Here is a 23,131-nt window from a genome sequence, read left to right on the forward strand (position 1 = left end):
AATGTATTCTGGAGCAGACGATTTCTCGTTGTTTACTGGGTGTCCAGATTACCTTGCGTCCTGTTCCTTTAAATTCCTGCAGTAGAATTCGTCAAAGTAGGTACATAATCAGCAAAGAGCCGATGATAGTGGAGAACTGGATAAAAGCAAATTACTGCGAATGTTGGAACCTGAAATCAAAAGAGAAAATGTGCAAAATCGCAGCAGCTCTGCGATGATATGTATACTGTGGGATGAGGGAATGAAAGTTGAGCATTAACCACATAAACCGGTAAAATAGTGCTCATGGCATTCCCCAGAGATAATCAGAGGTGTGAAAAGCCAGACAGCAGAGCAACTAACATCAGAGTGGAAGCTGTGACAAATGGGGCGGGGGGGGGGGGCAAAGGGAAAATAGGGTAAGGGGGGGGGGGTGAAATAGGGGTAAACTATAAATATATATAAAGAAAGGCATGAATCAACTAAAATGTAAATGACAGTCCAAATGAAATGGAAAGAAAACAAAGGGGGCGAGGTGGGGTAGAGCTGATCAGCTCAATTTGTTGAATTCTATGTTGAGACTGGAAGGCTGTTGCTTGCGTAACTGGAACATGAGGTGCTCTTCTTCTAGGTTGTGTGGAGCTTCACCGGAACATTGCCACAGGCCAAATACGGACATGTGGAGAGGGCCATGTGCAGCAACGGAAAGGTCCTGAATGCGTACAGACCGAAGTTGCTCAGCCAGTTTCGTCCCTCTGATACAGGGATTTCGTCCCTCTATATACATATACAGATACTGTGGAAGCAGCGAATGCAATAGACCAAATTTAAAGAGGTGAAAATGAAAGGATGCTTAACCTGTAATGAGTACTTTGTTCCTGGGATGTTGAGCATGGAAGAGGTAAAGTGGCAGGTGTTACACGTCCTGCGATTGCATGGGAAGCTGACATGTATTTTAAAAAAACTTCTTGTACCCAATTCATTTCCTCCAATTAAGGGGTAATTTAGCGTGAACAATCCGCCTACCCTGTACATCTTTGGGTTGTGCGGACGAAACCCACCCAGACATGGGGAGAATATGCAAACTCCACGCGGCCAGTGATCCTGAGACTGGATATAAACCGGGCACTACGACGCCGTGAGGCAGCAGTTCTGATGACATGAATAATGGGAATAATGACATGAATAATGGGAATAAATGGATATGTTGTATGAGTGGGCTAGAGTATCTTAGAGGAAACAGGCTCTGCGGAATTCTGACAATGGGAGTGAAGGGGAGATGTGTTTGGTGGTAGCATCACGCTGGAGTTGGTGAAAATGGCGGAGGATTATGCTTTGCATAAGGAGGCTGGTGGGGAGAAATATGTGAACGAGTGGGACTTTATCCTTGCACTGGGAGGAAATGGAGGCGAGCGGGAGAAAGACAGCACGCTGTTGATGGCACTGTCAATAACTGGAGGTGGGAATTCACTGTGGAGGAAGAAAGAAGGAACAATTTCGAAGCACCACATTGGAAAGTAGCATTCTAAGAACAAATGCGATGGGGACGAAGCAGCTGAGAGAAAGGGATGGAGTCCTTACAGGGTGCATGATGCGAAGAGGTGGAGTCCAGAGAGCTTTGGGAGTCAGTGCACTTGCAATAGTGATTAGTAGATAGTCTATTGCAGGGAATTCAGACAGTAAAGTCGAGGAAGGGAAGAGGAGTGTCTGAGATGTACCAGGTGAAAGTGATGAAAGGTGGAATTAAGAAGCGAAGTTGCTGAATTTTTCCAGGTCCTGATGAGACTATAAATCGCACCAAACTAGTTATTGCTGTATCGGCATAGAAATTGTGGGCTGGAACACGGGTCCGCCTGGAACAAGAAATGTTCCATATAACCCATAATAAGGGAAGCGTAGCTAGAACTCATGCGGGTACACATTTCTACACCTTTGATTTGGAGAAAGTGGAATGAGTTAAAGGATAAGTTTTTGAGAGATATAATGAGTTCAGCAAGGCGGAGGAGAGTGATAATTCATGGGAACTCCCATGCTCCTTTCGAGAAAGCAGCCAAGAGCTCTCAGGCCATCCTGGTGTGGAGTGGTGGTGTAGAGAGTTCGCACATCCCTGGTGAATAGGACGCGGTTGGAGCCTGCAAACTGGAAGCTGTCAATATGACGCAGGGCATCAGATTAATCCTGGATGAAGGTGGGAGGGTTTGGACGTAAGATATGAGGATGGAGTCAAGATAAGAGGAAATACGTTCGATGGGGCAGGGGCATGCGGACTCAAAGGTTCCTGTCACTGTGGTTCCAAACCTTTCCGAGTCCAGTTCTTAACCATGACATAACTACCAGGCTGCATGATGTTTCATTTTTCATTTTTCAAGCGAGCTATGTAATGGGGCCAGTGACGGGTGATCCGCTCGAACCTGGCTATGGAGTTCCTTGAGGGCTTTAGTGAAGGCTAGAACATAGTTAGTCCTTTCTTTACTCATGTGGTGAAACTGGACCAGTCTGGGAACAGGCAGGTTGCAGGGTGATCTAATGGGCCTGCCATAAAAGATCGCGGCAGGAGAGAGCCAACTTAACCCATGCTAACCACCTGTCCACTCGTAATGTGGCCAATTTGGTTTTGAGTGTCCGATTGTGTCTCTCAACAAAGCCGGCCGTCTGTGACCAGTATGCACAGTGGTACTGCTGTCGTATGCTCAACCGGGAGTAGTACTCCTCGTTAACCTGTCCAATAAATGGGGCCCGTTATCAGAACTTAACTGAGCTGGTATTCCGTACATAAACACCTAATCATATTTTTACAGCCTCTGGCTCTCCGTCCAGCCTCCTTCTGATGTGATGGTCACCAGTACCGGGATGTCATCTTGGTGAATAATGATGGGCCAAGCCAATCGGCATCATCGAGCCATTGCCAGCTTACCACACATATTAAGGCATCCAATGAGCATCAGTACACAATTATAATAACAAGTATTATCAATCCATGCTTCAGGTAAAACCCCATGACCAAGCTATCAGAGCTAACTCTGAGCTGAATCCTGCTGTAGGGTTTATATCCCTCTAGTAGTTGTACTGACTGGCAACTATCTCTCTTCATTATGATTCGTATGTACATGTCATGATTTGTAAACGGTGCACGGAAATCAATGGTAAATGCATCCACCTCGCAGACCAGTGTCGGTAGACCCTTTGTGATGTGCTTTCCTCAAGTCCAATCACCGTGAACCATAGCTGTAGCCGCTCAGGAAGGTAAAACAATAGCGATTTACCATGTGTCCCACCACCTCCAAGGCATCTGACTACCTTGAGGTAGCAGCACCGTAAATGCTCCCCAGGTCCCTTAGAAACAGCACACAACTCAGTCCATCAGAGACCAAAAGGTCTTTATCCATCACTAGGTTTTTTATTTTTGTAGTAAGTGCTTTCCGTTTCTCATGGGAATGGTAAATTATGGTATCATGGATTATCCACTGATTATCTTGCTTTATTAATTGCAGGAGTTTAAACCGATCCTGTTTCTATTCCTGACTTCTTTACTCTAACGTCGAACATTGTACTGAAACATGCAGCCTGCCAGCCCTGGATTACTTGAGACAATAGCTCAGTTTTATTCAAACCCCTTTTGTCCGTTATCATTTTCCTTACAGCATGAAGTGTATATTTGTCATTATTCGTTTTGTTTAATAACAACACTCGCACATTTAATTATGTTAACTTTTTGTGGTTACAACCCAGTTGAATCCATACATACAGTCCCTAACAACTTACAGGACATTTCATCTGTAATAACTGTTTTACTCTCCAATGCTATATTGGTTGCTGCATTGGTTACAAATTTCCGCTCCTTGCAGCAAGCTGCCAAGATTCGTAAGCTATTATCATTTGAAATACAGGGGTTCCTCGTCAGTCGCTGCTGTCTGCAGAGACCATTACTCTACCGCGTAATACACCCCTCCTGGAGACCACAGATCACCCATCAGGTAACGTCCAGTTAGAGATGTCTGACCGGAGGTTTCACTATTCAGTAATAATTTGATATTTTGATTTGTTGCTAACCCGTAAGGTTTTTCATCCGGCCTCTATCATTCAAATCCCTCAAATGTGTAGCTAATTGTATCATGAGTTTTTTTCCCCCATACTGTCTGAAACATTCTTCTCCAGAGTGTCGTTCAGGTTCGTCATCTGTATTATTGTTGCTTCATCTGAAACCCAAATGAAGGGAGAGGGCCCTATTTCTTGATTTGCATCTTCCTATCCTTGCTTGGATATTACAGAAGTACTCTCCGGGACTTCCGGATTTCCATTGCCACAATTCCTATTTTTCTAACTCAGTGATTCAATCAGGTCTAAATTTCCCTGCTACATTTTGGATATTGCTACTGCATCTACTTCAATGTTTTAAATTCTGATTGTGACAGGATTTTTTGAAAGCAAAGTTCCGAACATGACATTTTCACTGTATCACCTATCGATGCTGCTATCAGGTTTCAATTCACTGGCATACTGACACCCACACCCAAACATTCCTTCTTCCCTTGTCCGAGCGGTTGGGGGATATGAACTATCCTGTGGCACGGCATCATGGCAGTAATGCAGTCTCTAAGCAATGTTAGGCTAATTATACGTCCCCAGGTCATCACAAACTTCAATCACCAGTATTGCTTGGAGCCGAAGCATTTCCCCATTTCTATTGTTCTAAATGCAATATCAAATCGTCTGACTACGCTGTATATGTCATTCTCCTGGGTTTCATATGATGGCTCCTTGACGAAACTACTGGGCTACAGGACGTGCCACACCATTGACATGATGTTTCATTATGTTCACAATGAATCATTTTAAACTGGGGGACCAATTCTCTAATGCAACTTCCCCTGTGCTTCTGTCAGCTATGTTTCAAAGTACAATTTACTTTTGCTGCTTCGAGGAAGAAGAGGGCTTACATACTCTCATGACCATGATTCCTTCGGAGTCTCAAATACCCCGAAGTTCTCATGAATTGCTGAACCCCGTTTCGTGAAACAGGCGCTGTGATTCGAGTAACTTTCCCTCTCACCCCAACATTGGCCTCCCTGCCTGCCTTTGACACTGAATGCCCTAAATACTCGACTTCGCTCCTGCCAATCTGGCATTTCTTTAACCCTATTTTAAATCCTACTTCACTCAATGTTTTAATAACTTTGGTCACTCTTTCAACATGTGTCCTTCTGATCATCATCTCTAATTAAAACATCACAATATATACGAAAGCCAAATCATGTTTTTTTTTATTTAAACTAATTTTAGAGTACCCAATTAATTTTTCCAATTAAGGGGCAATTTAGCGTGGCCAATACACCTACCCTGCACATCTTTTGGTTGTGGGGGCGAAACCCATGCAAACACGGGAGAATGTGCAAACTCCACACGGACAGTGACCCAGAGACGGGATCGAACCTGGGACCTCGGCACCGTGAGGCATCAGGGCTAACCCACTGCGCCACCGTACTGCCCAAATCATGTTTAATCAGCTCCCTCACTATTGTCTGAATGTGGTTCAGGAAATTAACATATACTTGTGGCAATTTACAATTTACGTCATGTTTAGTGCCAAAGGTTTTACTAGTTTTGCTTTCCTTATCTCCTCTAGTTATCAATTCGTGTTTGTATCTTAATTTTTTTCCTTTTTTTGCATCTATTTGTATTAATCTTTCCCTACCATCAGATTCTAATTTCCTGATACTGCAAGTAATACTCCTAATCTAAGCTCCGGTCCCATATTTTTATTCCTTAAAGCTCCATCTGCAATGTAGTCCAAAAAAAAATCCATAGTCTTTGCTGTATGAAAATCCCCAATCAGTAAATTTGATGTGTTGTGAATTTCCAGAGAAAATACTGAAATTTCTACAAATTTGGAACACAGCGAACAACATTTTTAATTGTAGGTACATCATGGCTATCTCTAACAAAGGAGCACATGGCGCACACCAAATGCCCAGTCTTCACATTTCAATTTAGATTCCTCTGTTATTTCTAAATTATTTTTTTTTAGCAGCCAGGACTATGCCGAGTTGAAACTAATCATTTACAAATCCGAATTTATACATTTTGATTTTGCTTTTTGTTTACTTCCTGAGAATTACGTTCTAATTAACTCGCACAATGTTAATCATTATTACTGATTTTCTAAAGAACTATCAAATACTTACCCCGTTTTAAATCTCAGTTTAACGGCCGAGTATACCTCCTAATTGATGTGCAACTTCGTTTTGCAAAACACAACATTTTAAAATCTAGGAATATCTGAGGAAGTTCACAAATTCTTATTAAACGGACTCGTTCATTCATTGGAGCTCTCCATTCAAACAACAAGCATTCAAATCATTATACTTTCATTCATCTCAACCAACCGAACAATAAAAGTTTGAATTTTTCAAAGGAATCGGAAGAGAATTTTACCAAATCCTGAGAGCTCTCCGACACGGTCTAAACTTCCCAAGTCTCTGGTTCCCCCTCATAGCCATTCCTCTCCAAATTCTTTGTTTCGCTCAAAAAGCATATCTCCCAACAATAAATTTTAACGTAGCCCATTCTAATTGTACGGAATTGAATTGTCCACAGAACATTTCATCAGTGGTCTTTACTGAATTGTGTCCGTTACATCCCATCAACCCGTTAAAGACCTTAATCGAATTAAAGTGTAATTTAATATAACCAATTTTAGCCAATTCTAATTGTACAGAACTGAATTGTCCCCAGAACATTTCATCAGCGGTATTTACTGAATTGTTTCTCCGACATCCCATCAATCCATTAAAGACATTAACCAAATTTAAGTGTAATGTAATACAACCAATTTTAATTTCCCACTCACATGTAACTGACTGACTAGGCAACATTCCAACAGTCACCAGCTGGATTAATACTCCGTATTCACTCTATCATGTTAAACACCACAGCCATACCTACATCAACTGAAATTAATTCTTCTAATCCGCCAGACTAACCTTTGATTTCGTCGAGACGATCTTACCTGATCAAATGCGTGTGATTAGACTGTTAGCGGAATACAAGAGAGAGGAAAATCGACATGGCAATTTCCCAGCTACTCATATCGTGGGCCCATTTCCACTTTCCCCTTCCGAAATCAGTCCAATTCTGATTTCGCAGATGAGAGGTGATTATGTGGAGAAATCCCGGGTTTCGGCACCAAATGACCATCCTGATTCTTTTGCTGCCAGCTGGGCTCAATAAAATTTGAGACGGATTTGCATGTATAAATTATTGTTATTTTAACCAGCAAGCTGGGTGACTCACTCGATTGGTCGAGCAGAACACCACCAGTGTCCTGCCTCTTCAACAGCCAGAGTGAACAAAGGGACAAAACATTTCTGTACAAATACATCCAAGTTGCATCAAATTTCACAAACATACGACCAAATAAGGCAACGATACAAATGCAAAGGTCCCATAGGCGTTCCCCACATTCCTCATCCTGGCCTGAGGCCCCATTTCCCAGTATCCTTGGCAACAAAGAAATGGTCTTATTGCCTGCCCATTCCCCTCTTCCTGCCTTGAGTCCCAGTTGATGTTTAAACGTTCCCTAACCTAACTCCTTATTCTACTGCAGTAAAATGTTACTCCTAACTTGGCCTAACTACCCATTATGCCTTTCTGTTCATTTCCTCTGGAGGACCTGGGACCGGCAGTGGTGTTGATAAATTGGTGAAGCTTGCGTTCGTTCATAATTTTCCTGTTAAGGGTAGAATAGTTCGAAGTTTGAACTGAAACTGGGGACAGGGACAGCCTTCAGAGAGAGTAAGACGGTGGGTGCTCTTTGGAGACGGATTTCAAGTGTCTTCATGTGACGGCCCTTGGCACTGAGTATGGATTTCAGGATGCGGTGAGAGCAGCAGGTTTAAGAATGTTGTATATCCTGGAGGTACTTGCAATCCTGGATGTAACATGCAGGGTGGAATTTAAGTTGAATTACCCGGAGGACAGGTCGGAGACTAAGACAGTCACTGAGGAAGGAAGTATGGCTGTGGAAGCGAGCCTTGGTAAATGCCTTGCCCAAAACTAAGAGAGAAACAGAAAGCAGTGAAGGTGGATAGCGTGGGAGGGACATACCGAAATCCCTTGCAAAGAAGAGCAGTATTTCTACAGGGTAGACATTCCGAGAAGAAAAGTGGCTATGAATTAAACACTGGATACAAGGAAATTCCTTCGGATGCTGGAATCTGAAAGAGAAAATGCTGAAAAAGCTCACCAAGTTTGGCAGCATCTATAGGAAGAGAAGAGAGCTGTCGTTCCGAGTCCAGGTGACGCTTTGTCAAAGCTAAATGGCATAGAAAGTGGCAGGTATTTATACTATTGCGTGAGGGAATAAAAGCTGCGTGACAATAGTGTAGCTATCACTTCAGATCGAATATGGCTAAAGATGGTTTCCACTAATACTTTGTGCCGACTCCCACCTCACTGAGGATATATATGTTTGCACAGCTCTCTCTTCCGACTGTTACGCCTTTGTCAAGTTACTTGCAACTATGCATGTTGGATGGACTGCACATCTTTGGTTGTAATTGTCAGATTACTGAGCAATTTAGAGGGCATATTGCTTCAGTGCTTTTATATGCCAGTCATTAAGTCGTGAAGATTCGACAGTTTTCAACGTATATTTTTCAGGAATTCCTTTTGTTGCTTTAGACATGCATGTGTTCACATAAATGTACATATGATTACATAGGAGAAATATCACATAACAGATTCCTCGGCTAATTAATTCTATGTCGTTGTTTACGAGTAACCATATTTTGATTTCCGAATAATAAAATAATCAACCCACTTTCCTTTATATGTTAGTCTAGTTCCCCCCTCAAATATTTTGGGCAGCACAGCAGCACAAGTGGATAGCACTATGGCTTCACAGCACCAGGGTCCCAATTTCGATTCTCTGCTGGATCACTGTCTGTGCAGATTCTGTACGTTCTCCCCGTGTCTGCGTGGGTTTCCTCCGGGTGCTTCGGTTTCCTCCCACAGTCGAAAGACGTGCAGATTAGGTGGATTGGCCATGCTACGTTCCCCTTAGTGTCTAAAAATGTTAGGAGTGGTTATTGGGTTCCGGGGATAGGGTGGAAGTGAAGGTTAAATGTGCGTCTATGCAGACTCGACGGGCGCAATGGCCTCCTTCTGCACTATATGTTCCGTGTGTTTGATTCTTCCATTCGCTGTGGCCATGGATTCTGCACAATTGTATGAAGAATGTTCTTCTGAATTCACAAGTTTATGTTGTAACTGTCTTAAGCTGCCGACACGAAATTATTTCCCATCCTACAAGAGGCCATATTATTCATCATGCTCTCTTAAACTCCTCCTTTGACGCTTGGTCGCCTGGATGATCCTTATGAAAGGACAACAACAATACCAGGCAAAGCGGTAACACATGTTCGTATTATACATTTTTTCTCATGTTAATGGCTCCAAACGATGTATGGATTCCAGTGATTGTTTTTTATATAGTCAGCATACCCAATTTACTTTTTCCAATTAAGGGGCAATTTATCGTGGCCAATCCACCTACCCTGCACATTTTTCGGTTGTGGGGACGAAACCCGCGTAAACACGGGTAGAATGTCCAAACTCCACAAAGACAGTGACTCATAACCGGGATCGAATCTGGGACCACGGTCCCTTGAGGCGGCAATGCTAATCACTGGACCACCGTGCTGCCCCCAGGGATCCGGTGTTGAGCTCATTTATCTTTTCTGCATCCATCTCATTCATGGTGAGACATGCAAAGCAGGTGGCAAAAGGTATCATGAAATCTAGGCGGCAACTCTGTCCGGATTGTATGGTTCGCTGCCCTGCTAGTCTGCTCATTCGTCTGTGACATGACGATTGGTGAGAACGGGTAAAATATTCTTCCTCGCTTTGGTTGGGAAACAAAAAAAAACAAAAATGCTGCAGGCATCTTTCATTTGTTTTTCAATCCAATTTTTAGAATGAAAACGATAATCCATAATGCATTTAGCAGTGAACCATTAAGCAAATGCAGATTGTCACAATGAAGATTAAATGATCAAAATCTTGTTCCTTTTGGCTATTTTTCAGAAATAGATAAACTGAGGGAAAACAAAGAAGACGCTGGTGAGGGGAATCTTTTCGAAATGCTAACTGCAAGATCTAAAGAATCAAGAAACCTATATTAACAAAATCAGGTTCCGCAATAATAAATCATGTAATTTCAGGCATCACAAGTCACATCATACATATCAGAAGAAACGGATTAAAATCGGAATGATTAAGCTTCGGCCGTTATCATTTGATGTCACCAAATGATTAACAAGAGCAACTCAATCACACTACGCATAGTATTCGTTCTATGAGAACAAAAGTTTTCGTTAAATTACAATTTCATTTCGTTTACAGTGAATTGAACACAGAACACTGGAGGGATAAACCTTCGTCAGTGCCATGCGGGCTTCAAGCAGTGTGTTCGCAGTAAATAAACATTTGTGATACTTTAGTTGCTGGTAATCAAACTTACAGTTCTCCATCGCTTGAAATTACGTCTTCCCGACAAAGACTATAAATTCAGAACATCGTAATTTCCGCTGATTTGTCTCATATGTAATCAATAGAATATTCGTTTTTCGTTAACGTAAATGCCTTTCCGCTCAAATTTCAATAGTTTATACTTCAACAATTATTCGGAGTCAGCACTCCACGTGAAATATTACATAAAGTTGAGAACACTCTACCTAATTATTATTAGATATTAGAGTTATTAATTTTATTCACAATGAGGTAAAGAGTTTTGTTAACAGGCCGAATTGAGGATGCCAGTGGACTGATTATTTCGTAATCAGTTGGGAATATTGTCGCTGAAAGCAATTTGAATTGGACCTGATCAAAAATAGACTTGTTCACAGTCGAGTTCGTTTATTACCAGCGAGAATTTACACACGGATATCACTGACGTAAATGCTGAATGTTTCTTTATGTAAGGCATACAACTTTATTTTTTCAGAGGACAAGTTACGTAAGAAGGAAAAGGGTAGGTTAATTATTCAGTTAAGATACTGCAGCAATGGAGAGGTATCTCTATTTTTAGTTCTTCACTGTCAGCGAAAATAAAAAATGACAGAAATTGTGATGTAAAAAGGGCTCATTGCAAATTAGTTATTGTGTGTCTTTTGTATGTCCTTTGTATCACGTAATGCTTACGATGCGTTATATCACCATTGTGTCGCGAAATCACTGCTGACATATGTACTAAGTTTTCAGGCAATTGTGAAATCAAACAGTAGGACACAGTTTGCAGTAATGTTATCGGGTCAGATAATGGCACTCAGCTGAGCATTTTCATCTTGCAGGTCCACAGCCAAAAAGCTGCCTTTCAAAATGCACTTGTATTATTTTAATGGAAAATAAATGTTCAGTTAGTTCTGAACATCGGCTGTTTCCCAATCCCAGCAGAAAATATAAACTTAAGTTAAGAGTTAACAATTGGTGGGAAACTAAAATCAAAGAAGGAGGTGGTGCGAAAGAGTAGGAATAACAAGTTCTGCTTCAATTTATGTGAAATATCGGTGCACCCTCATCGTACCGACCCGAGATTTGGCTGAGCTGATTTCACGGGAATTAACTACAATGGATACTTGGGAAACAATTGTACCTCTACACCTCTATATAACCCTCTCTCAGGGTACTCCAGTTTCCTCCCACATTTCCAAAGATGCGCAGGTTAGTTGTATTCGTCATGCTAAATTGTCCTCAGTGTGAAAAAATGTTTCGTGTGTTTACTGGGTTACAGGAATAGTGGATGTGTGGGCTTGGGTAGGGTTCTCTTTCCACGGGCCCATGCGGGACTAGATAGACCGAATTCCCTCCTTCTGCACTGTAAATTCTATAATCTATGATTTTATGATTAATCTATAACAGCTGCTGTGGGCATTTCACGACATCATTAAAAATGCTATTTTCTCGAGATGCTAGAAAAACTCAGCTTCAAAATACAAATAATGACGGGCTATATAAGACGGTATTATTACTGAAAGCCCTAGCCGCATTCAAATTGCTGGAAAACTCATCGACTTCACGGAACATTTAGCTCTTTCATTTATTCAAATCGTCCCTTCAATTCCATGGCTGCTGAAATGAACTGTAGTTCGAAAGCATTCTTGTTTGTAATTAATTAAGTGGATGTACCTTTACACGAATAATCTTTCCACATGGCTGTTCAATCCAATACTGAGATTTAGCAACATTATCCTGAAACAAATTAAGTAGTAATGAAATTATGATTGGATTGACCGAATTCTGGGAAAATATATCCATGTTCAGAATTAGCCTAATCTAACTTCAATAAGTTTGTTGTGTGCTTCGATTTAATTTGGATCCCGAAGTTTCATATGCTTCTTGCAATTATTGTAGTTTATTGTAATTATTGTAGTTTCTATAATATACTGACATCCAGAGACTGACATCCAGTCAGTCAATATACTGACATCCAGAGACTGCAAAATGCAAGTGGATTTGAGATCAACGACAATGCAAGACAAGGTTATCAAAATGTGGAAAGGGATGTAAAGTTCATCAAGTAGTGTTTGCAATGAAGAATGTTGCGTGGCAGCAACACAAACTCATTGAAATGTCAGTGCAAGTATTCACTGAAATAATGTATCGTTCTCACTTAAGGGATACACACTTGACACTCGGTACGAAACGTCGGGAAGTCATTGATAAGCAGACCGAGTGTGAAAATTGAAAACATATATATAAAACCCCGCGCGACGTGATTGAAGGCTAAACATGAAGATCAATGAAAGTGGCATTTATAAATGATGACTTATTTAACATATAATGACGAATTAACGTTTTGTTAAATTTCAGAAGTGGACGATCTAAAACAAGCTCTGAGGAACCAAGGTGAAAAAAAGAAGCATGACCTGCCAATTTCTATATTTTCTATTTAGTCCGAACGCGATTTCCGTTTTGTAGAATCTCTAACTTGGTAGCTTTCTAATCCGAGGAGGACTGGACCGATTCTGAAACCATGTATTCGTAAATGCAACACACTAATCGGCATACAAGGAATGAAAAAACGCAAAGCCAGGTTATTGGCTTCACCTGAAGTTCCACTTACGTCCCATTAGTTTAATATCATCATATTTATTCATAACTCCCTTCACTCCAAAGTTTAAATCTGTCAGGATACACATACGCATTGATCTCAGATATTTAGCTTGCCAATGGGTTCCATCTTTTACCAGATCTATGAGTAAATAGATTACTCCTGTATTCAATATTTAGGTACTTATTGGCATAAATTTTAAAGTTCCAGATGACGAAATCACACCTTGCAAGTGTTAATGTATTGTGTGGCTCTGCTGCATCAATGTATTCGTAGATGTAAGTACTCCAATAGGTCGCATTCCGTTTTCAGGAGTGCAAAATAATCTAGCATTACGTTCGCTCATAACCGTTTAATTATTATGCCGAAAGAAACGTGTTATTCCTTTACGATTGTGGGTGTCGCTGGCACTATTTATTGTCAATTCCTTGAAGCCCTTCAGAAGGTGCAGGATGTAAGCATTATTGAGCCGACAGGTGTGAGGAATTGAACAAACGAATGTGATGTAAAATAGCTAGTTAAAATGTTAGTTTCAATAATGCAGATGTGAGCCAGTCTGATAGTAGTGGGTTCACAAACAAAGGACAAAGGGCTTGGAAGGCATGGCAAGAAGGGGGGAGGGGTGCCTCGTGGAGGATGGGGAAAAGGATGCTGGGCAACAACAGGCCCAGGAATGAGGAATGCGAAGTGAGCCAATCAGGATATATGGTCAGGTCAGGAGTTGTATAGGATGACATTGGAATCTTGTATGTGAAACATGATGCCATTTGAATGAAATTTGCAGAGATGTATTTGTCTCCGATTTCACTCGGTTCTGGAGCTTCAGAAGACCGCCTGTGTGTCCTGAACCTCTGTGGAGCGAGTCAGCCTTGCAAGTTGGTTAAAAATAAATAATCTTATACCTAAAAATCCATCTCGAGTTTTATTGAGGCCGTCCTGACGGGTGAAGAACTCTATATTGTCGGGTGCAAGTCCAGATTAGGGTGGGAATTTCACGGTTTTGATGCAACGACAGTGAAAGAACGGCGATGTATTTCCAAGACAGGAAGATTAGCGAGTTCGAGAAAAACATGCAGGCGGCGGTGTACACAGGTATCTGCTACACTTTTCTCCAGAACCTTGATGAATTCTCGCAGTGCATCTGGCAGATGGTATACACGGCAGGCAATGTTCTTTCGCGATGGAAGGGTTCAATATTTGCGAAAAAGGTAGCACTCACTCTGGTTGATTTTTCGTGGATTGTGCCGAAAGCCTAGAGTATATCTGAATCTACACTCACTCAGATAAGTTGGGGGTGGGTGTACCCTGGCATTCTTCACTTGTGAATTGTAGACGGTGGGTAGAATTTGGGTGTCAGGTGGTTAGTTAACATAACTTGATTCCAAGCGTTTGATGTGCTTTGTCAGCCACACTATATGGCTAGTCCAGTTTAGTTTCTTGCTATTTGTCATCCCGTGTAGGTTGAGAGTGGGAACGTAAGCGATGGTAATGCCACTAAATGTCAAGGGAAGGTGGGGAGATCCTCTATTGTGGGAGCATTTCCTGGCACTTGCCTGGCGCCAACATTACTTGCCTGTTGTGAACAAAAGCCTATGTGCTGTCGAGGACCTGTTGCAAGTGTACATGACCGGTTCAGCATCTGTGGAGACACGAATGCACCTGAAGATTATTGCAGTTTCAGGGACCATCCTGACTTACACACCTCAGATGAAAGAAATGTCATTTCTGAAGCAGCTGAAAAATGACTGTGAATACAACACGATTCTAATGAACACTTGCAGTGATGTCCTGGAGCTGAGGTAATTGCATTGCACCCATGATGAGTAGCTTCCTTTCGGTCAGGGAAAGTTCCAATCAGCGAAGGGTTTCTCCCCGATTCCCATTGCTCTAATCTTTATAGGGGACCTTGATGCCATAATCGATCAAATGTTGTCGTGATGACAAGAGCAGTACCTTTAATGTCACGCCTGGCATTCAGCTCTGCTGTCGCTTTTTGATCCAAGGTTGAAAAGAGGTCAAGAGTTGAGTGACACTGAGTCGACGAAAACTGAGCGTCCGTGAGCATGTTTTTCGTTCGTAGGTGTTGACCGATAAACACTGTTGATGATCCCTTCTATGCACGTTACTGATGACAGAGAGTATTATTATTATGGGACGGTGGGCAACACGGTGGTGCAGTGGGTTAGCCCAACTGCCTCACGGCGCTGATGTCCCAGTTTCGGTCCCGGCTCTGGGTCACTGTCTGTGGAATGTGCACTTCTCCCCGTGTTTCCGTGGCTTTCGCCACCACAACCCAAAGATGTGTAGCTTGGTGGACTGGCCATGCTAATTGCCCCTTAATTAAAAAAATAATTGGGTATTCTTAATTAAAAAGTAAAGATTTTTTAAAATGATTGGGCGGTAAATTGTCTCGTTCGCGTTGCCCTGTTTCTTGCGTATGGGACAGACTGGGCACTTTTACTTATTGCCTCGTGGATGACAATGTTGCAGCGCATTGGAGCAGCGTGTCTGAGGGCGTGACATGTTATGGAGCATAACTCTTCCGGCTAAAGTATTGTCATGGCCCATAGTCTTTGCAGTATTTAGAGCCCTCAGCGGTTTGCTGATATCACGTGTAGTGAATCGAATTGGCTGAAAACTAGCATTGTTAATGACCTAGGATGCAAAGGCTGATATTGGTCATCCTCTCTGGACTACTGACTGAAGATTATTGAAAACCCTTGATCCATACATTTTAACAGAGTTTCTGGGCTCCTCCGTCAATGAGCATGGAAATGTTTGTAGAGCTTGTTCCTCCAATATGTTGTTTATTTGTCTGCCACCATTCATGAATGGATGTGACAGTACTTTGATCTGATCCGTCAGTTGTGGAATTCCTTAGCTATGCCCATTACCTGCTGCTAATGCTGTTCGGCAAGGAAATAGTCCCGTGTTGTAGCTTTAATAGGTTGACACGGCATTTTAGGTATGTATATTGTTGATCCTGGCATTCCCTCCTGTACTCTCAACGAGCCCAGAGTCTATCCCCTGGATTGGTGCTAATGTCAGTGTGGGTGATATGAAAGGACATTAGTTTTACAGATTCTGTTTGAGTAGAATTGTGCTGCTGATGACGACCGACAGCGCCTCATTGATGCCCAGTCTTGAGTTGTCTCCAGGTATATATTGTGAGATATGTACAAACTCGCTCCCAGGGACCATGGTAGTATTGCCACACAATACGATGGAGCTTATCCTCAACATGAACACGGAACGTTGTGTCGACAAAAACTGTGCACTGGTCGCCTTTGCCGATACCGTCATGGACAGATGCATTTGCTGAAGCAATGTTTGCAGAATTGCTTAATTGCTTCAGTTGGGTCATGATATGCCGACATTAAAGGTTAAAATGAGTCTCAGTGGACTAACCATCAAGTATAAAGAGTGAACATGCGTTGTCCGGCTTCCATTATGATTCCCCTACGAAACGACATTAACCTTTTTTAAAACAACTTGATGAGGGAAGGTTTTGTTGAAGTGTTGACCAAACACCAGTTCTTTTTTTTCAAATAATAAAATCTTTTTATTTTACCGACAAAAACACAAAATTCCGCATTAAGCTATCTGGATGGTCATCGATCTACTGCCTGACAACGGCACAATGGGTTTCGAATGTATCCAATGGAGCTCTGACAACCACATCCATTCTAATTAATTATTGTGGAAAATGTGCGCTTGTCCTAAATGTCATCCCTCCCTTCGTACCCTGCGACTTAGATCGGAAGACATAATTAAGCCATATTTCTATTCAATCTGCCCCGCCATTCAATAAGTGATATTTGCTACGATATGACCATGTATTCACCTCATTTCCACCTCATCTCCATAACATATGATTCCCTCAGTGATTAGTAATCTCTACTGCAGTCTTGAATACACCTATTGACGCAAGCTGTACACCGTCTGATGTAAAGAATTCCCCCTCTAAGCAAATACATTCCTTTCTCAAAAGGAATGGCTAGCCGTAAATGGACGATAAATTACTCTGAGATTATGCCCTTCTTTATTCGGAAAAAAAACCTCTTCGTATCTACCGGTTCAACCCCCACCGAATCTTTATGTTACAAAAAGGCCGTGTCTCATACTTTTCAACTGTAATGAGTACAATCCCAAAATATCCAAGTTCTGCGATTCAGAAAATTCTTCCATATCCAGGTTCAGCCCAGTGAATATTCTATAGAATGTGCATGTCATTTCATATTTCGAAAGAAAAGAGGACGAAAACTGTATACTATTCGAAGTGTGGTCTAGCTCTTGTCAATAAAGAACAAAAAACAAAGAAAATAAAGCCCAAGAAGAGGTCTTTCAAGCCTGTGCCGGGCATGATTCCCTCAATAAAATAAAAAAACCTTTTGGCCTTAATCGTTCCCTAGCCTGCTTCCTCCCTGTTGATACACCCATCAATATGCATCTAAAATGTTGCTAATGTGCCTGCTTCCACCACATCCTTGCACATCTTCCTGGAACGTTTCTCCTCTCACGAATCTGTGCCCACTTGTAATTGACACTTCTAACACACTCACTATCCTTGTTGTCTATGCCGCTCAAATTTTCTGCACCTCCATCAGGTCTCCCCTCAGCCACCGTTATTCCAGTGAAGACAATGCTAGTTTATTCAACCTCTCCTAATCGCAAATACCCTCGTGACCAGGAAAATCCGGGTAAAACTTATTTTTACTCTCTCCAAATTTTCCACGTTCATTTGAAAATGTGGCGATCAGAACTGCACACCATTCTCCAAATGCTGCCAACCCAATGTTTTATATAGCTTCAACATGATTTTCGAAATCCTGCACTCGTTGCCCCAGCTGATGAAGGGAAGCATGCTATATGCCATATAAATCACGTTGGCCACCAGTGTTGCTAATTTTCGGGAATTGTGTACCTGCACGCCCAGATTCATCTGGCTTTTAATGTTCCTCTGCGTTCTGCAGATTACGGCATGTTTCACACCTAGATTTGATTCTCCAAATGCATCACCTCGCATTTGTCCAGATTAAACTCCATCTGCCATTTATATATTCAAGTCTGAAACCTCTCCACATCCTGTTGTGTCCTCGAGCAATCTTCAGCGCTATTTTCAACTCCCGACAATCTATGTGGCATCCACAAATTTACTAATGAGACCGCATATTCCTCCAGATCATTTATGTTTACTACAATTAACAGAGATCCCAGCACTGACCCCTGCGGAACACCACTAACCACAGATCTCCATTTCCAAAAACACCGTTCCACCGCTAATCTCTGTCTTCTATAACCAGACCAGTTCCGTATCCATCATAGCTCATCACAAATCCCATCTGATTTCAGTTTTTGCAATAGTCTGCCATGCGGCACCTTATCATACATAACATAAGAACAGAAGAACTAGGTGCAGGAGTAGACCATCTTATCCCTCGAGCCTGCTCCGCCATTCAACGAGATCATGGCTGAACTTTTGTGGTGTCAGATCCACTTACCGGCCCGAACACCATAACTCTTAATCCTTTTATTCTTCAAAAAACTATCTATCTTTCCCTTAAAAACATTTAATGAAGGAGCCTCAACTGCTTCACTGGGCAAGGAATTCCATAGATTCACAACTCTTTGGGTGAAGAAGTTCCTTCTAAACTCAGTCCTAAATCTACTTCCCCTTATTTGTGGTGTATATGGATTTCAGTGAGGCGTTTGATAAGGTTCCCCACGGTAGGCTATTGCAGAAAATAAGGAAATATGGGATTGAAGGTGATTTAGCGGTTTGGATCAGTAATTGGCTAGCTGAAAGAAGACAGAGGGTGGTGGTTGGTGGCAAATGTTCATCCTGGAGTTCAGTTACCAGTGGTGTACCGCAAGGATCTGTTTTGGGGCCACTGGTGTTTATAATTTTTATAAATGACCTGGAAGAGGGTGTAGAAGGATGGGTTAGTAAATTTGCAGATGACACGAAGGTCGGTGGAGTTGTGGATAGTGCTGAAGGATGTTATAGGATACCGAGGGACATAGATAAGCTGCAGAGCTGGGCTGAGAGGTGGCAGATGGAGTTTAATGCGGAAAAGTGTGAGGTGGTTCTCTTTGGAAGGAGTAACAGGAATGCAGAGTACTGGGCTAATGGCAAGATTCTTGGTAGTGTAGATGAACAGAGAGATCTCGGCATCCAGGTACATAAATCCCTGAAAGTTGCCACCCAGGTTAATAGGGCTGTTAAGAAGGCATATGGTGTGCTAGCCTTTATCAGCAGGGGGATTGAGTTTCGGAGCCACAAGGTCATTCTGCAGCTGTACATAACTCTGGTGCGGCCGCACCTGGAGTACTGCGTGCAGTACTGGTCACCACATTATAGGAAGGCTGTGGAAGCTTTGGAAAGGGTTCAGAGGAGATTTACTAGGATGTTGCCTGGTATGGAGGGAAGGTCTTACGAGGAAAGGCTCAGGGACTTGAGGTTGTTTTCGTTAGTGAGGAGAAGGCTGAGAGGTGACTTAATAGAGACATATAAGATAGTCAGAGGGTTAGATAGGGTGGACAGTGAGAGTCTTTTTCTTCGGATGGTGATGACCAACACGAGGGGACATAGCTTTAAATTGAGGGGTGATGGATATAGCACAGATGTCAGAGGCAGTTTCTTTACTCAGAGAGTAGTAGGGGTGTGTAACGCCCTGCCTGCAACAGTAGTAGACTCGCCAACTTTAAGGGCAATTAAGTGGTCACTGGATAGACATATGGATGAAAATGGAATAGTGTAGGTCAGATAGGCTTCAGATGGTTTCACAGGTAGGCACAATATCGAGGGCCGAAGGGCCCGTACCGCGCTGTAGTGTTCTATGTTCTATGTTCTATTTTGAGGCTATGTCCCCTAGTTCTGCTTTCACCAACCAGTGGAAACAACCTGGCCACATCTATCGTATTTACTCCCTTTATAATTTTAAATGTTTCCATAAGATCCCCCCTCAGCCTTCTAAATTCCAAATAGTAAAGTCCCAGTCTACTCAACCTCTCCTCATAATCCAACCCCTTCAGCTCTGGGATGAACCTAGTGAATCTCCTCTGCACACCCTCCAGTGCCAGTACGTCCTTTCTCAAGTAAGGAGAACAGAACTGAACACAATACTCCAGGTGTGGCCTCACTAACACCATATACAATTGCAGCACAACCTCCCTAGTCTTAAACTCCACCCCTCTAGCAATGAAGGACAACATTTGCCTTCTTAATCACCTGTTGCACCTGTAAAGCAACTTTCTGTGTCTCATGCACTCGCACACCCAGGTTTCTCTGCACAGCAGCATGCTTTAATATTTTATCGTTTAAATAATAATCCAGCTTGCTGTTATTCCTACCAAAATGGATAACCTCACATTTGTCAACGTTGTATTCCGTCTGCCAGACCCTAGCCCATCCACTTAACCTATCCAAATCCCTCTGCAGACATCCAGTATCCTCTGCACTTTTCGCTTTACCACTCATTTTAGTGTCATCTGCAAAATTGGACACATTGCCCTTGGTTCCCAACTCCACATCTTCTATGTAAATTGTGAACAATTGTGGGCCCATCACTGATCCCTGAGGAACACCACTAGCTACTGATTGCCAAACAGAGAAACACCCATTAATCCCCACTATTTGCTTTCTATTAATTAACCACTCCTCTCTCCATGCTACGACTTTACCCGTAATGCCATGCATCTTTATCTAATGCTGCAACCTTTTGTGTGGCACCTTGTCAAAGGCTTTCTGGAAATCCAGATATGCCACATCCATTGGCTCCCCGTTATCCACTGCACTGGTAATGTCCTCACAAAATTCAACTACATTAGTTAGGCACGACTTGCCCTTTATGAACCCGTGCTGCGTCTGCCCAATGGGAACATTTCTATCCAGATGCCTCGCTATTTCTTCCTCAATGATAGATTCCAGCATCTCCCCTGGTACCGAAGTGAAGCTCACTGGCCTATAACTTCCTGCTCTCTGCCTACCACCTTTTTCAAACAATGGTGTCACGTTTGCTAATTTCCAATCCACCGGGCCACCCCAGTGTCCAGTGAATTTTGGTAAATCATCAAAAGTTCATCTGCAATTTCCCTAGCCATCTCTTTTAGCACTCTGGGATGCATCCCATCAGTGTCAGACTTGTCTACCTTTAGCCCCATTTGCTTGCCCATCACTACCTCCATAGTGATAACAATGCTCTCAAGGTCCTCACTTGTCATAGCCTCATTTCAATCAGTCGCTGGCATGTTACTTGTGTCTTCCACTGTGAAGACCGACCCAAAAAACCTGTTAAGTTCCTCAGCCATTTCCTCATCTCCCATTTTTAAACCTCCCTTCTCATCCTCTAAAGGACCAATATTTACCTGAGCCACTCTTTTTTGTTTTATATATTTGTAAAAACTTTTACTGTCTGTTTTTATATTTTGAGCAAGTTTACTCTCATACTCTATCTTACTCTTCTTTATAGCTTTTTTAGTAGCTTTGTGTTGCCCCCTAAAGATTTCCCAGTCCTCTACTCTCCCACCAATCTTTGCCGCTTTGTATGCTTTTTCCTTAAATTTGATACTCTCCCTTATTTCCTGAGATATCCACGGTCCATTTTCACTCTTTCTACCGTCCTTCTTTATGTTGGTATAAACCTTTGCTGAGCACTGCGAAACATCGCTCGAAAGGTCCTCCACTGTTCCTAAACTGTTCCACTATAAAGTCTTTGCTCCCAGTCTACCTTAGCTAGTTCTGCTCTCATCCCATTGTAATCTCCTTTGATTAAACAGAAAACACTATTATTTGATTTCACCTTCTCACCCTCCATCTGTATTTTTAATTGCACCATATTGTGATCGCTCCTTCCGAGAGGATCCCTAACTATGAGATCATGAATCAATCCTGTCTCATTACACAGGACAAGATTTAGGACCGCTTGTTCCCTCGTAGGTTCCATTACATACTGTTCTGGGAAACTATCGCGGATACATTCTATAAACTCCTCCTCAAGGTTGCCTTGACCGACCTGGTTAAACCAATCGACATGTAGATTAAAATCCCCCATGATAACTGCTGTACCATTTCTACATGCATCAGTTATTTCTTTTTTTATTGCCTGCCCCACCATAACGTTACTATTTGGTGGCCGATAGACTACTCCTATCAGTGACTTTTTCGCCTTACTAGTCCTGATTTCCACCCAAATGGATTCAACCTTCTCTTCCATTGCACCAATGTCATCTCTTACTATGTCCCGGATGTTATCCTTAAATAACAGAGCTACACCGCCTCCCTTGCCATCCACCCTGTCCTTCCGAATAGTTTGATACCCTTGGATATTTAACACCCAGTCGTGAACATCCTTTCACCATGTTTCTGTAATGGCCACTAAATCATAGTCATTCACGATGATTTGCGCCATCAAATCATTTACTTTATTCCGAACACTACGAGCATTCAGGTAATGTACACTTATGTTGTTTGTTTTACCTCTGTTTTGAATCTTAACATCTCCAGTTTTATTCCTTTCAGTATTACTGGGCCTATTCACTGAGTTCCCCTCAATCACTGTACCTTGTACTGTGGCCCTTTTTGATTTTTGTCTATGTCTTCTCTGCCTTGCACTTTCCCCCTTACTTCCATTTGCTTCTGTCCCTGTTTTACTACCTTGCAACTGCCTGCAGGCATCCCCCTGCCACATTAGTTTAAACCCTCCCCAACAGCTCTAGCAAACATCCACCCCGCCCCCCCCCCGCCCTAGACATCGGTTTTAGTCCTGCCCAGGTGTTGACCGTCCGGTTTGTAATGGTCGCACCACCCCCAGAACCGGTCCCAATGCCCCAGGAAATTGAATTCCTTCCTCTTGCACCATCGCTCGAGCCCCGCATTCATCCTATCTATCATGACGTTCCTACTATGATTAGCTCGTGGCACTGGTAGCATACCTGAGATTACTACCTTTGAGGTCGTACTTTTTAGTTTAACTCCTAACTCCCTGAATTCAGCTTGTAGGACCTCGTCCCGTGTTTTACCTGTATCGTTGGTGCCTATGTGCA

At 42.4% G+C, this 23,131-nt stretch overlaps 1 protein-coding gene across 1 annotated transcript in view; it reads left to right on the forward strand.

Moving 5' to 3' along the window:
• LOC119976524 (golgin subfamily A member 4-like) overlaps nt 1-23,131 on the forward strand; it is a 1,176,663-nt gene that overhangs the window by 703,222 nt on the left and 450,310 nt on the right. The window contains exons 98-100 of the mRNA XM_038817077.1: nt 10,063-10,098; nt 10,982-11,008; nt 12,847-12,882. Coding sequence (XP_038673005.1) covers nt 10,063-10,098; nt 10,982-11,008; nt 12,847-12,882 — 99 coding nt within the window. The remainder of the gene's footprint in view (nt 1-10,062; nt 10,099-10,981; nt 11,009-12,846; nt 12,883-23,131) is intronic.

This window comes from Scyliorhinus canicula, chromosome 13 (genome assembly GCF_902713615.1).
Source record: "Scyliorhinus canicula chromosome 13, sScyCan1.1, whole genome shotgun sequence".
NCBI lineage: Eukaryota > Metazoa > Chordata > Chondrichthyes > Carcharhiniformes > Scyliorhinidae > Scyliorhinus > Scyliorhinus canicula.